Raw genomic sequence first — 13,074 nt, forward strand, 5'->3', positions numbered from 1 at the left:
TATTTTTGAAATTAGGTCTGTCTCCTGTTGCTGTGACTGAGACAGGACGTGAGAGTAACCAGGAACCACTATTTATTATTATTATTATTATTATTATTATTATTATTATTATTATTATTATTATTATCAGTTCACACTTACAGATATGGATACAATAGATTGATTAAAAATATTTTTCCACCCATTTTGCAGTTTTTTTGCCCCCCCAAATAAGCCAAATGACACTCTGGTCACACCTCTGGTTAGAGATACTCCCCTGATCAGTCTACCCACCACCAGATGTGGCAAACGGTACCTGCTGGCCCAGCACTGGCTCCAACCCAAGTCCCACATTCCACAGTAGGTTGCAGCCCTGAATTATTTACTGCACTCCCTCCTCCAGGACATATGGAAAGTGCTCAGCAGATGCTTTAAACCCAGTTGCAACATCTGAGGTCCTAGACCAGAGCTCTTCAAATCTGAACCTCAATTCCAAATCCAGGCTTTATTTTCAGTTCTCCCAGGTAGTTAGTTTAATAATTGCTGATTGTGATTGGCCATAGTAGCTTCATGTCCAGCTTCACGGGCAAGGGAAGGCTGGAAAATCAGCAGTGCTCTGACCTTGACAACCATGATTTGAATACCCTTGTCCTAGACCAAGACCGTGCAGACCATCAAAAACGGGCCTGGAGGAAGACAATTTGGGGGAGCCACAGGAGATCTGAAGCAGCCCTGCTCTGTAGGATGAGCACTTACCCACTAGCCCCAATACGGGCCCAAAGTTAGGGTTAGGGGTTAGGCTTAAGGTTAACATTTAGGGTTAGGGGTTAGATTTAGGGGTTAGGGTTAGGGTTAGGGTTAGCTATGGGATCCAGTGACACAAATTAGCCAGACACTTCACCTACACAGTCCACCTGCAATATTACCCCATGATTGCTGTCCTGGATTTTGGGAGCACCATCACCATAGCCCCCCCCCCCTGTCCTAAAGCAGCCTCCCCAGTGGTTTCTGTCCCCTTCATCTGCTTGCATGGCGACATGACGGTCATCTTGGCACTCAAAGTGCACATTGCTGGCTCATAGTATGAGTGTATAGTAATTATAATGTCATACTACTTGCAGTTAAAAAATAAAAAAAACTTCAGTTTTTCTGTTAAATCTGATAGTGATACAAGGACAATGTTTGGAGAAGCAGTGACCAGAAAACCAGGCATCTCATTTATCAAACGCACATATGATCAGTTTTGTGTGCATGTGTACGAATGTGCGTATGTACAAGGGCTGTTTCATAAGTAAGGTCTCCTACCACGTTGCATCTCTGGAAGTGGGAAAAAAAGTTTGCTTATGCGTTGGGTAGCCGATATTGTGCAGAGTAAATGAGCTTGTTTTCAGCTCAGCGTTCAAAGCTCTTAAGCAGTAGTGCTCATTAGTAATGAGTGCTACATCCATGTTATATATAAAGCAGTGTTCAGTAATAGAGTTTTTCATACTAGAAGGTTGCTTGCCAGTTGAAATTCATAGGAAAGGGGTGTGATTTACTGATAATTTCCCGCTAAAGGAACGGTGAATTACGAAAGGTATTGTGAAACCTCATAAGCACTTAAGCAACACATCAGCAGAATCAGACCTGAAAGAAAAACTTTGCATCAAGACAATGCAAGGCCGCATAACAGTGCACAAATAAAGAAAACAGTTACAAGCCTGAAATTCACAATTGTCCCATGGTCTCCTTACAGCCCAGACTTGGGACTGTCCAACTTCTGATAATTCCCACAATCGAAGGAGACGTTTTTACACATTTTTCCTCAGATGGTGAAGAAGTTGAAGCTGCTGTGCACAAATGGATAAGAAACCAACCAGAGACTTTCTTCATGGATGGAATGAAAAAATGGATAGACTGTTTGGAAAACTGTGTAGCAGTAAATGTGGACTGTGTTGAAAAATAAATTTACAATGTTTAAGAAAAGTAGGTTTCCTTCATTTTGATATCCATCCATCCATTTTCTGAAACCGCTTGTCCTGTTCAGAGTCGCAGGGGGTCCGGAGCCTATCCCACAAGCTATGGGCACAAGGCAGGGAACAACCCAGGATGGGGCACCAACCCATTGCAGGACACACTCACACCCACACACACCTATGGGCAATTAGGTAACTCCAAGCAGCCTCAGCATGTTTTTGAACCATGGGGGGGGGGGGGAAATGGAGTAATTGGAGGAACCCCCACAATGACACAGGGAGAACATGCAAACTCCACACACATGGAACCCTGGCAGAGACTGAAACCCTGATCTCAGAGGTCTGAGGCAACAATGCTAACCACTACGCCACCATGTTGCCACAGTGCCAATGACATTACCAGCAGGGAACATGCAGCGCACAGAACATGGCACAGTCATTACCAGTGACACTGTACAGGGGCTATTTTACAACCCACTGCCCAGAATGCACTGGGAACATATAAATTACATCTGTTAATGAGAGGCAACTTGCCGATGCTACAAGTCCCCCCCAAGGCAGGCAAACCGGTGACGCCCTTATGACCAGTTCCACCCCCCTTATGACCAGTCCCATCTCCTTGAGGGGTTCATGTTCCAAGAATCCCACTATTCAAACAGTAGGAAGGCTCATCACTTGATGAAGTCAAAAAGGTCTGGTGGCAGATGCTGGTGCACCCTCTCTGGCACCCGTAGCAGCCACTCATTACCAGTTCTTGTATATGACCGGGAAGCTGGGGCCTGTTGGCGGAGCCAGGCTGCTAGCAGGAGCTATCAATGCCGGTCCCCCCAGGGGTCAGCCCTTGGACTTACGTGACTTTGAGGTGGGCCACTGCTGACTGCCAGCCTGTTTCCCCTGCTGCCGTTCTCACTGCTCCAGTTCACAGTGTTCCACAGCCAGCTGGGCCTCCACAGTGTGGCACGCTTACTCTTAGTCAACGACAGTGGCTGCCATGGCCTCAGCCTTCTACTTATCAAGGTCGCGCTGCTGCTTCCTGCTTGCCAGCTCACTGTGCAGCCACTCCAACTTGTACCACCCCTGCTCCATGTCCTCGTCAAGTTCCTGGCACTCCTCATGACCCAGCAGCACCATCTCTGCAACCTCAGCCTGCTACTCCTGCTGGTCGCACCATGAGTCACTGCAGCTGGCACACTGAAATCCCTCCCTGGCAGGGGCATGGACTGTGCCACGAGAAGCTGTCGCCCTGCTTGGCCACTTATGTAGACTTGGAGGGCTAACCTGCAGGCAGACCGGAAAGCTGAGGACGAACTGACCTGTTGTGGGGTGACTGCACCTCCCTCAAGCTGAGTGGCTCTGTAGTGGCCAGGCAAACTTTGCTTCCTCACAGGGTCACACTGTTGTGCTGCAGATCAAGAACAGTCTTATTGCCAGCAAGGAAGTCCATCCCAACAATGCAGTCATCTCGAATAGGGTGAGGCAAAATTCGTGGCACACTATCATGCCCCCCAGCTGGACCTGGTGATGCCGACGGTCCTGCATTGGAACCATCTCTCCAATCTCCTCCAGCATCTCCGTCCCTGGCAACAGCTCCCCTTGATGACGCAGACTACAGTCAATCAGGGTGCGACAGCAAACTCCAGCAATGATGCAAGGTTGGAAGGGTCTGCGTATGCTGCCAACTTTCCCAATGGGGTGGGTCGCCCCAGCACAGTCGTTGGTCTGTGGTGAGTTGTTGGAAAAGGGCAACATCCTTCTCGCTGCCCGTCACTCGCTTCCTGACATCCCTGGGGCAAATTCCGGGCAGGGGAGGGCCCTCTTCCCCACAGTGCCAACAGGTGACCTGCAGTACTGGGCCAGCCTTGCAGGAAGTTCACCACTGTTGCTATCTGGCACCACCACGCACATTAGGGTGCCCTCCTAGTCTGCCATGCCTCCACTCTCTCCTCCTCTGCTAACGCTACATGCTGCACAAAGCCATCAAACACTCTTGCAGCTGTAGGCTACATGGGTGTAGAGTGGCAAGAATGGCCTGCAAGGCCAGGATGCTGATGTCAGCGGCTAACACCCCTACCTGTTCTCCCCTGCAACCCTGCCTCACGCCAAACATGTGCTGGCCATTCGCCTCCCCTCCACTGCTCCCAATCCGCAGCTATAATGCTGATTTGGTCTGACAAGCTGAAGCAAGCTTCTGGTGTGATGTCTAGGAGATCCTGTACAGCTTCACCCTCAAGTGCAAGTCTCAGCTGGACTGCTGCCGTCAGCTCATCGCAGGAGTTGCTTCTTGCTGTGAGCTCGCAATGGATCTCAAAGAGCTCCCACGACTGTCCCCCACTGTCCTTTGGGGGCTGCTCACCGGTTGCCGGTGCATTAGTACTGTAAGCATGGAAGCTCTTGGCCTGAACGCTTCAGCGCTTGCCGCTCATCTGTTGTGCCCTTGACTTGCTCACCCCCTCTGCTGTCTTCAGTTGAAGTGCTTCGAGAGGCTGGTAAAACACCACATCATCTCTACACTGCCACCTATATTTGACCCATTTCAGTTTGCTTACCGGCCAAACCGCTCCAGAGAAGATGCCATTTCCTCTGCTCTTCACCTGAGCCTAGGACATTTGGAGGACAAGGACACTCATGTACGAATGCTGTTTGTTGATTTTAGTTCAGCGTTCAACACGATCATCCCCCAGCAGCTGGTGAGCAAACTGGGCCCCCTGGGTATCAGCACACCCATGTGCAACTGGCTGCTGGACTTCCTCACTGCCAGACCACAGTCAGTGAGACTGGGTAACAACATCTCCAGCTCCATCACTCTCTCCATCGGTTCCCCTCAGGGCTGTGTCCTCAGTCCTTTGCTGTTCACGTTGCTGACTCACGACTGCTGTACTGCATCTGCCTCGAATCACATCATAAAATATGCAGATGACACAACAGTGGTGGGTCTCATTAGGAACGACAACGACCAGCCCTATAGAGAGGAGGTGAAGCGACTGGTGGGATGGTGCAGGCATAACAACCTGATCCTGAACGTTGAAAAGACCAAGGAGATGATCATCGACTTCAGGAGAAAACAGCCCAGTCATTCACCACTCGCCATTGACAACAATGTCGTGGAGGTGGTCAGCAGCATAAAATTTCTGGGTGTGCAGATGACTGGAAACCTGGACTGGTCACCAAATACAACTTCACAGGTAAAACGGGCTCAGCAGAGGTTGCATTTCCTGCGCAGGATGAAGAGAGCACACCTTTCCTCTCCCATACTCACCACTTTCTACCGAGGCACCATAGAGAGCGTGCTAACCAGCTGTATCTCCATCTGGTTTGGCAGCTCAAAAGCCTCAGACAGAAAATTGCTGCAGAGAGTGGTGAGGACTGCAGAGAGGATCATCGGGACTTCTCTTCCATCCATCCAGGACATTGCACTTAAACGCTGTCTGAGGAGAGCCCGTGACATCATCGGGGATTCCACCCACCCGCACCACGGTCTGTTCTCCCTGCTGCCTTCTGGGAAGAGGCTTTGCAGTATTAAGACCAAAACAGCCAGATTCTGCAACAGTTTCATTCCTGAAGCCATCAGACTCCTGAACTCATAACAGCCCCTCCCCTACACCCCACTCCCCCACACTCCGTGTCTCTCCATCCATGCACATGTCACTTTTCAAAGAACTTGCACTGTGTCTTGCACTGTCTACTGTCTTACACTATGTCTTGTGGTGATGTACACTGTGTTTTTTGCTGCTAAATTGCGGTACTTGCACTCTGCTCCTATTTATATATTTATATATACATCTTTTTATGTATATTTTATTACACACTCTGCCAGGCTGATGTCGAGCAAAATAAATGCAACGCAATTTCGTTCTGTTGTGCACTAACCTGTGTATCTCTGAATGACAATAAAGTAACTATTCTATTCTATTCTATTCTATTGTCGCCCTCTCCAGATCTCTGCAGGTCCGGTCCTGCAGCATCAGTGGAGCTGCTTCTGGCGCCCCTCTTCTGACATCAGTGTGAGACCCAGCGGACCCAGGCTCCAGAGAGGCAGGCAAGGCAGCCCACTGTATCTGTATTGACGCTGAAAAAGTCCCTCACTGGAACTGGACATATATGATTTTTATTACGATTTGGTTTAATTGGTTTTTAATTTTCATTATTATTTTGCTAGTTTTACTTAATTTTTAGTTGCTTTCGTATGGCTTTCAACACTCTCACATGCGTGACACTGTACTTACAGTGATAAATACCAATTTGCCTGTGCATGTGAGCAATTCTTACACACCCATTTAGGACTTGTTCCGCACATACTGTAAATGAGACCCCAGATCATGAAAAGCTTGTCTAGCAAGTCACTGAGGCGGAACCACACCTCTCCCTCTAGAAACAAACAACCTTCTGCAAACAAATTTGTTTTGTGTCAGATTAGCAGGAATCAGCAGGATATATTCCCATTTCCATTCTTTGAATAATTCAGTTGATAACTACTGAAAAACTTTAGCTAACGGCAATTGTAAATATTTAACTATTGGCTTTCTAAGCACTGTGCTTTGTCTGTATTCATGACTTGGATATACAATATATTTATTACTGGAAGCTCAAAGGCAGATAGTTATTAAATAATCAGCCTTGTTTTATTAAAATGTCGCATAATTTATTGGCAATGACTAAAATATTCTGAAGTAAATTCATGGCATATACCCAAACATGCAGAGGCTGAGGGGAGCACACCTGAAGCACACAGGTGTTGCGGTTGAACCCATCCCCAGGTGTTGCAGTTGAACCCATCCCCAGATGTTGTGGGCCTATCAACGAAACACAGATGAAGGAGGGTGCCCACCTGATGCAGGTCGCTGAAACCATATCGATTGCCTCTCCCCCACCCCAAAACATTAAGAAAGCATCAAGAAAGTGCTGATTATCTTAGGGATTGTACCAACAAGTCCTTTAGCTAAACCATAGGTAACTAAGTAAGAAATAATAAGTATGGCAATTAGCATCTTAATATTTTAAGTATTTTTAATAGTAAAGATTACTCTTTATTAAAGAATGAATACAATTATTTACTTTTTAGGCTCTCTTTTAGCCCAACAACTTGCTTTACGTATTAAACAACACTGTATATATAAATACTGTAGGTATCCAAATTGTATCCTGTTGTGTCAGATATTCTTCCTGCTTATTTCTGTTTTCTCCATTCCCAGTGGGGCAGTGGACATGGTAGTATTTCTGTTAGCTTTTGATTCACTGAGTTTAGAAGTGCAAGTGACTTTAAACCAGTGGAATAGTTTTTGGATTTGCTAGTTAGATTTTTCTAGAATTAAATGAAATTTCAAATTAAGGAAAACAAGCAAAGAGCAGTGTGTTACAAGATTAATTTATCAGTAATTACTACTAAAAATGTAAGACAATTTAAGACATAATTCAATAGCTTTCAATATTCAACACCCTGTTTTTCAACTCTGAGTGAACTTTTTTAAAGAGTGTTTCTTAAAGTAATGACACATCACTGTAAAACTAAGTAACACTGTATGTTACAAAACAGAAATTCACTCAAAAATGGCAGTATAATGCAACCCCAAAATGCATGCATGGCCAAATCACACAATGTTTTTGTATGTGTGTGTGTGCAGAGTTTGGATGTGCGTGTCTGCATGTGTTTGGCTGTTTAATGCTTAGTCCAAGAATGTGTTTTGTTTTTGTCTTAGAACAACATCCAAATTCATTTTAAAAGCATATTGCACAACTTGTTGTAGAGCCTGATACTTATGATTTCCAGATAACCTTTAGAAAATAAACACTAAAGAGTTTTGGGGTAGAGCTGGTCCCTGCAGGGCATAATTGGGTGTGATTTTACATTCTTCATATGACAAGCCTAGTGCCCTGCAGCTTTCCTCTTTGATAGATGGCCATGGGCTGAAATTTCGCTTTTGTCTAAGCTTAAGCCTACCCATCAACTGAAACCCCACCTCAGAATTTACTATTTAAAAGCAGCACCTCTGCCTGTCCACTGAACAACCACTCCTCTCTATCCAGAGCAGAGTAGCACCACTCCTGAAGCCATCATCGCCATGCAATCCAGCTTTAGATCCTCGAGTAGATCCATGGTGAGCTCCTCCATGGGAAGCTCACGGATCTCCATGAGTGGAGGGAGCACCAGGGTCCAGAGCCAGCGAGCCTCCAGCGTGCACGCTAGTGGTGGTGGTGCTGGGATGCTCATGTCCAGCGCATCTAGCTCTGGAGGCTTCAGCTCTGGGGGCTTCAGCTCTGGGGGCTTCAGCTCTGGTGGAGGAGCAGGTGGCTTCAGCATGGGGGATGCCACGAGTCTGTCCACAAACGAGAAGGCCACCATGAAGAACCTGAATGACCGTCTGGCTACTTATCTGGACAAGGTGCGCTCACTGGAGAAGGCCAATGCTGACCTTGAGCTGAAGATCCGTCAGTTTGTGGAGAGCAAGACCGCTCCCTCTTCTCGGGACACCTCTGCTTACCTGGCCACCATAAGAGAACTGCAGACTAAGGTAAACCATGTTCTAAAGAACAATAGCAGTTTGGACGTAACTACACAATAGTGATAATGGAACATTGTGTTTTATTTTTGTGCTGCTTTAGCATAACTTTGCCTTGTCTCTTTTCTTTAAGATCCAGGATGCCACTCGAGTCAATGGAACCTTTTATCTCAGCATTGACAATGCCAAGCTGGCTGCCGATGACTTCAGAATCAAGTGAGTTTCATTATAACAGAATTACCAGAAACACCAGCTGAATTATGAATTTAGGAAAGAGAAATTAACTAATTACAAATTTTAAATGATTCTTAAAAATTTTACATGCATGTTTTGTAAATTAGATTTTAACAACTTTTTTGATACTTAGGTATGAGAATGAGCTGACCATGAGGCAGTCTGTGGAAGCAGACATTGCTGGTCTTAAGAGAGTCCTAGATGAGCTGACATTGAGCAGATCAGACCTTGAGATGCAGATCGAGGGGCTGAAGGAAGAACTTATCTTCCTTAAGAAGAACCATGAGGAGGTGAGTCCAAACAGAATGAGCAAATACATAGAGGCAGAAAAAAACCAAAACATGTAGCCCATCAACACAATTTTTTTAATGCATAAAAAAATCACATTCACGTAATTAATATTATTAAATGTAAAAGACGAGTATGCTATTTACACATTAAATTTTTATACAGTTCACATCTATTTAAAATGAACAGTGCCCATGAAATGTTTTGTGTGATAAAGAAAACTTTTGCAATTTCCAAGAAAACACAAAGTAAGTGAGTTTTATTGCTGAGATAATGAACAGGCCCTTTTACGTGTGATTGCAGGAGCTCCTGGGCATGAGGACTCAGATGAGTGGTCAGGTGCATGTGGAGGTGGATCCTGGCCCACAAGCAGACCTCAGCAAAGTTATGGCAGAAATCCGTGAGCAGTATGAGACGATAGCAGCCAAGAACCAAAGAGAACTGGAATCTTGGTTCCACACTAAGGTGAAACTATTATTGTCATTATTATTATTATTATTATCATTGGTTTGAAGAGTCACATTTAAAATGTCATGCTTTTTGGATGTAATCAACAGACAGAGACGCTGAACAAAGAAGTTGTCTCCAGCACAGAAGTTCTGCATCAATCGCAAAGTGAAATCAAGGAAGTCAAGCGCACCCTGCAAAGTCTTGAAATTGAGCTCCAGTCCCAGTTAAGCATGGTAAGGATGGGTGTCACACTCTACGAAGTCCACTAGCACTGTTGCTCTGCTCTGCATCTTGCTCCTGCTCAGACACTCTCTTTAACACTCTGTGTTGTAACTCCTGCTCTTAGAAAGCATCCCTGGAAGGCACGCTGGCAGAAACTGAAACCCGGTACGGTAGGCAGCTTGCTGGCTTCCAGATGCAAGTAACCAGCCTGGAGGAGCAGCTGATGCAGCTCCGTGCTGACTTGGAACGTCAACGGCAGGAGTACAATGCACTGCTGGACATCAAGACACGCCTGGAGATGGAGATAGCAGAATACAGAAGGCTGCTGGAAGGAGAGGCCACAAGCAGGTAAGTTTCTTTGCACTTTTGTCCAAAGGAACGTACAGTGAATCTTAATGAATATCACAGAGAATCACACCCAATGGAAAATCATTTCACAAAATATTTTTTAATAATTTTTTTTTTTATTCCCATTATACATAGTATAACCTTCTATAATGTATCTATCTGCCATAACTGCTTATCTGACAACGTGAACTCATGATCATATTTGTTTATTTTTCAGCTCATCATCAACCACCACAACACGCAAGGTGGTGACAATTGTGGAGGAGCTGGTGGATGGAAAGGTGGTCAGCTCCAGTTCCTCTACTTCCTCCGCCACCTCCAGTTCTTTAACCAAATGAGAGAGCCAGCCAAGACAATAAAGCAAAATCAAATGCTGGACCTTATATGATGTGATTCTTGTTCTTTTTTTTTAATTCGTGAGTGATGAATAGGAGAATAGTTCCAGGAACAAAGGTAGAACACAAATACTGCACACACACGAAGAGCTAAGCATGGGACCCAAGCACAAACACAGGTGTGAGGCAATAGTGTTGTACGTCGCATAACCCTATGTGATTGTCATTCATGACAAAAAGAGGCAATAATATCAATCTAAAGTAATCACAAGGTTGTAGCTCAAAAATGTGCCATTTCTTTTCCTTATCATGCAACAAATGTAAAAGCTGGTATGTGCTTGTTTTGCCATGAAAATTATAATAAAATTCCAGTTCAGCAAATAAGACCCTGGCCCTTTTCTTTTTCAATGAACAATGTCCTACTGTACATGTCTCAAACCTGCTTTATTCTTGCAGGTTATTTGAATACAGTATACTGTTGTATCCCTGTGCCACAGAATGGATGGATAGGTGGGTAACTGTAGTTTACTGTGCGGAATTGACTCTTTACACATATACTTCAGATGTTGTTTTGGTTATAAATTATATTTTATTCATTTGTTGTGATAAGCATTAGTGTCTTCTGAATCGAAGGTCTTATATACTTTATATCAGTGACACAGCTGTTACGCACCAGCGGCTGATCAGCACCACTATGGTGTTGAATCTCAAAACCACGCACCTATGCGCTTGTGAGCAGAAAACCCCATCCTCTCTATGCGCTTGCATCTGCACAACACTGACTCGCTTGGAGTTAAATTAGTCTCAAAACCCAAACCGTGCAAGTGTATGTGCTGAGGAGGAGAAAGCAATGGAATGCCGAAAGGGTCATAAACACCTCAACTTATGCATTGCCTTAAGCGCATACAAGATTACGTGTCCTTCTGGCTCCTTGTTGACGCTTAATTGATGCCTTAATGATGCATTTTTGACACACAAAGTGCCTTGATGTCATGTTATTTCCATGTACTTAAGGCAAAACATATTTATGTTGGAGGCGTTTTTGACATGTGCAATGCATAAGTTGAGGCGTCTCTGACACGTAATCAACGCCTTATTGACACATTTTTGACACACTAAAAGTGCCTTGATATTGCATAATGTCCGTACTCAAGTCATAAAATACGTGAGTTTGAGACGTTTTTTGCATGTGCACTTAAGACAATGTGTAAGTTGAGGCGTTTATCACCCTTTTGGCGTTCCTTAGGAAATCCATCCTCTCTACACACACACTCGCTGGACCCTCTTGACGTGCTCACGTCTGCACAACACTCGCTCACTCAACAGGTTGGGTTTTATGACTTTGGAGGCGGGAACAATTTATAATTGTATATATTGTAAATCTTCTCTTGAAAAAAACTATAGCATGTACTGTAGGAGGACAGTTTGGGCTTGCAGACCCGCTAATGTTTTGATGTTCAGAATTACAGAGATAGAGTCACAAACTAGCCAATTATTGCAACTGAATATTTAACTAAATAAGTGCTTTGGGTTTATCGGGTGACTCAGAGGAGCTGCCATGAAAAGTCAATGGCAATAATATGATTCCAAGGTGGATGTAAACTAAAATACAATTGTAGTAAATTGATAGTGTCAGGGTGGAACCAACATTCAAGCACACTCCACTACATTATGTCATCCTGCCAATCCATATATCCCCTGCCAACCTATACACATCCACTTTCCCCTTCCAAGGTAATCCAAAAATTTTGGATATAGCATTGTCATTTCTTTTATTATTTATTTGGAAAGCAAAGTATCTACTCTGTGGAATATGGAATAAAGAATGGTGGATGCCAAGGCAACAACCTGACTCAATGTGTTGTCATAGGGCAATATTTTTCTGGCTGGTTCCTTTCTCATTTAAACAATTCATTTTTTAATTATCATATTTCTGGTATTTGGAGCGGGTATACAAAATTGTCACAGCCAAATTAACGGATTGGGTTGCCTGTGCTGGGTTGGTGCCCCATCCTGGGTTATTCCCTGCCTTGCACCTGGAACATAGGCTCCAGACCCCCCGTGTCTCTACATAGCACAACCAGGTACAGAAAATGGATGGTGGATATAAGTTGAGTGACCAACATCTATTGTGCTTCACTCCTAACTGATGTGACTTTCCAGCAATGATTCACCTCAGTATGCCGATTATACAGAAGAAACAGTACAAGATGTTCTCAGATAATAAATGCATAGCCATTAGTTGCGGCCCACCAGCACCTCCACTCAGCCACCCATCACCACAATGGCGGCTGAGGCCGCTACACATCCACCTACCCTAAGTGACCCCCTCCCCTCTCCCTCTACCACCTTTCTTTCTCAGTGGGACTTAACAAGATGCTCAAGTGTCTGAACCCCTGCAAATGAGCCGGCTCATACTCTCGTCTCCCCTTCCACACTGAAGCATTGTGCTGACCAACTGTCTCTGGTGCTCACAGATATCTTCAACACTTCCCTGGAGACATGGCAAGTGCTAGACTGCTTCAAAACCTTGACCATCATTCCTCTCCCCAAAAAGCCCAGGATCACAGGGCTGAACGATTACAGACCCGTCGCCATGATCTCTGTAGTAATGAAGTCATTTGTGCACCTCGTACTGTCTCATCCCAGCTCTGTCGCTGACTCTCTCCTGGACCCAATGCAGTTTGCCTACAGAGCTACAGTAATACATCTGCAGACAATGCACAAAGCATTGGTGCGCAAAGCCGTCAATGAGTCCATCCTCTCCTC

The 13,074-nt window shown here is 44.9% G+C and overlaps 1 protein-coding gene across 1 annotated transcript; it reads left to right on the plus strand.

Moving 5' to 3' along the window:
• The first annotated feature begins 7,917 nt into the window (after nucleotides 1-7,917).
• On the plus strand, nucleotides 7,918-10,689 carry LOC111858080 (keratin, type I cytoskeletal 13-like). Its single transcript, XM_023839479.2, has 7 exons — nucleotides 7,918-8,440; nucleotides 8,562-8,644; nucleotides 8,796-8,952; nucleotides 9,254-9,415; nucleotides 9,508-9,633; nucleotides 9,747-9,970; nucleotides 10,188-10,689. The coding sequence occupies exons 1-7, from the start codon at nucleotides 7,991-7,993 to the stop codon at nucleotides 10,306-10,308; spliced, it is 1,323 nt and encodes a 440-aa protein (XP_023695247.2). The 5' UTR covers nucleotides 7,918-7,990; the 3' UTR covers nucleotides 10,309-10,689.
• The last annotated feature ends 2,385 nt before the right edge of the window (nucleotides 10,690-13,074 follow it).

This window comes from Paramormyrops kingsleyae, chromosome 12, assembly GCF_048594095.1.
Source record: "Paramormyrops kingsleyae isolate MSU_618 chromosome 12, PKINGS_0.4, whole genome shotgun sequence".
Taxonomy (NCBI): Eukaryota; Metazoa; Chordata; class Actinopteri; order Osteoglossiformes; family Mormyridae; genus Paramormyrops; species Paramormyrops kingsleyae.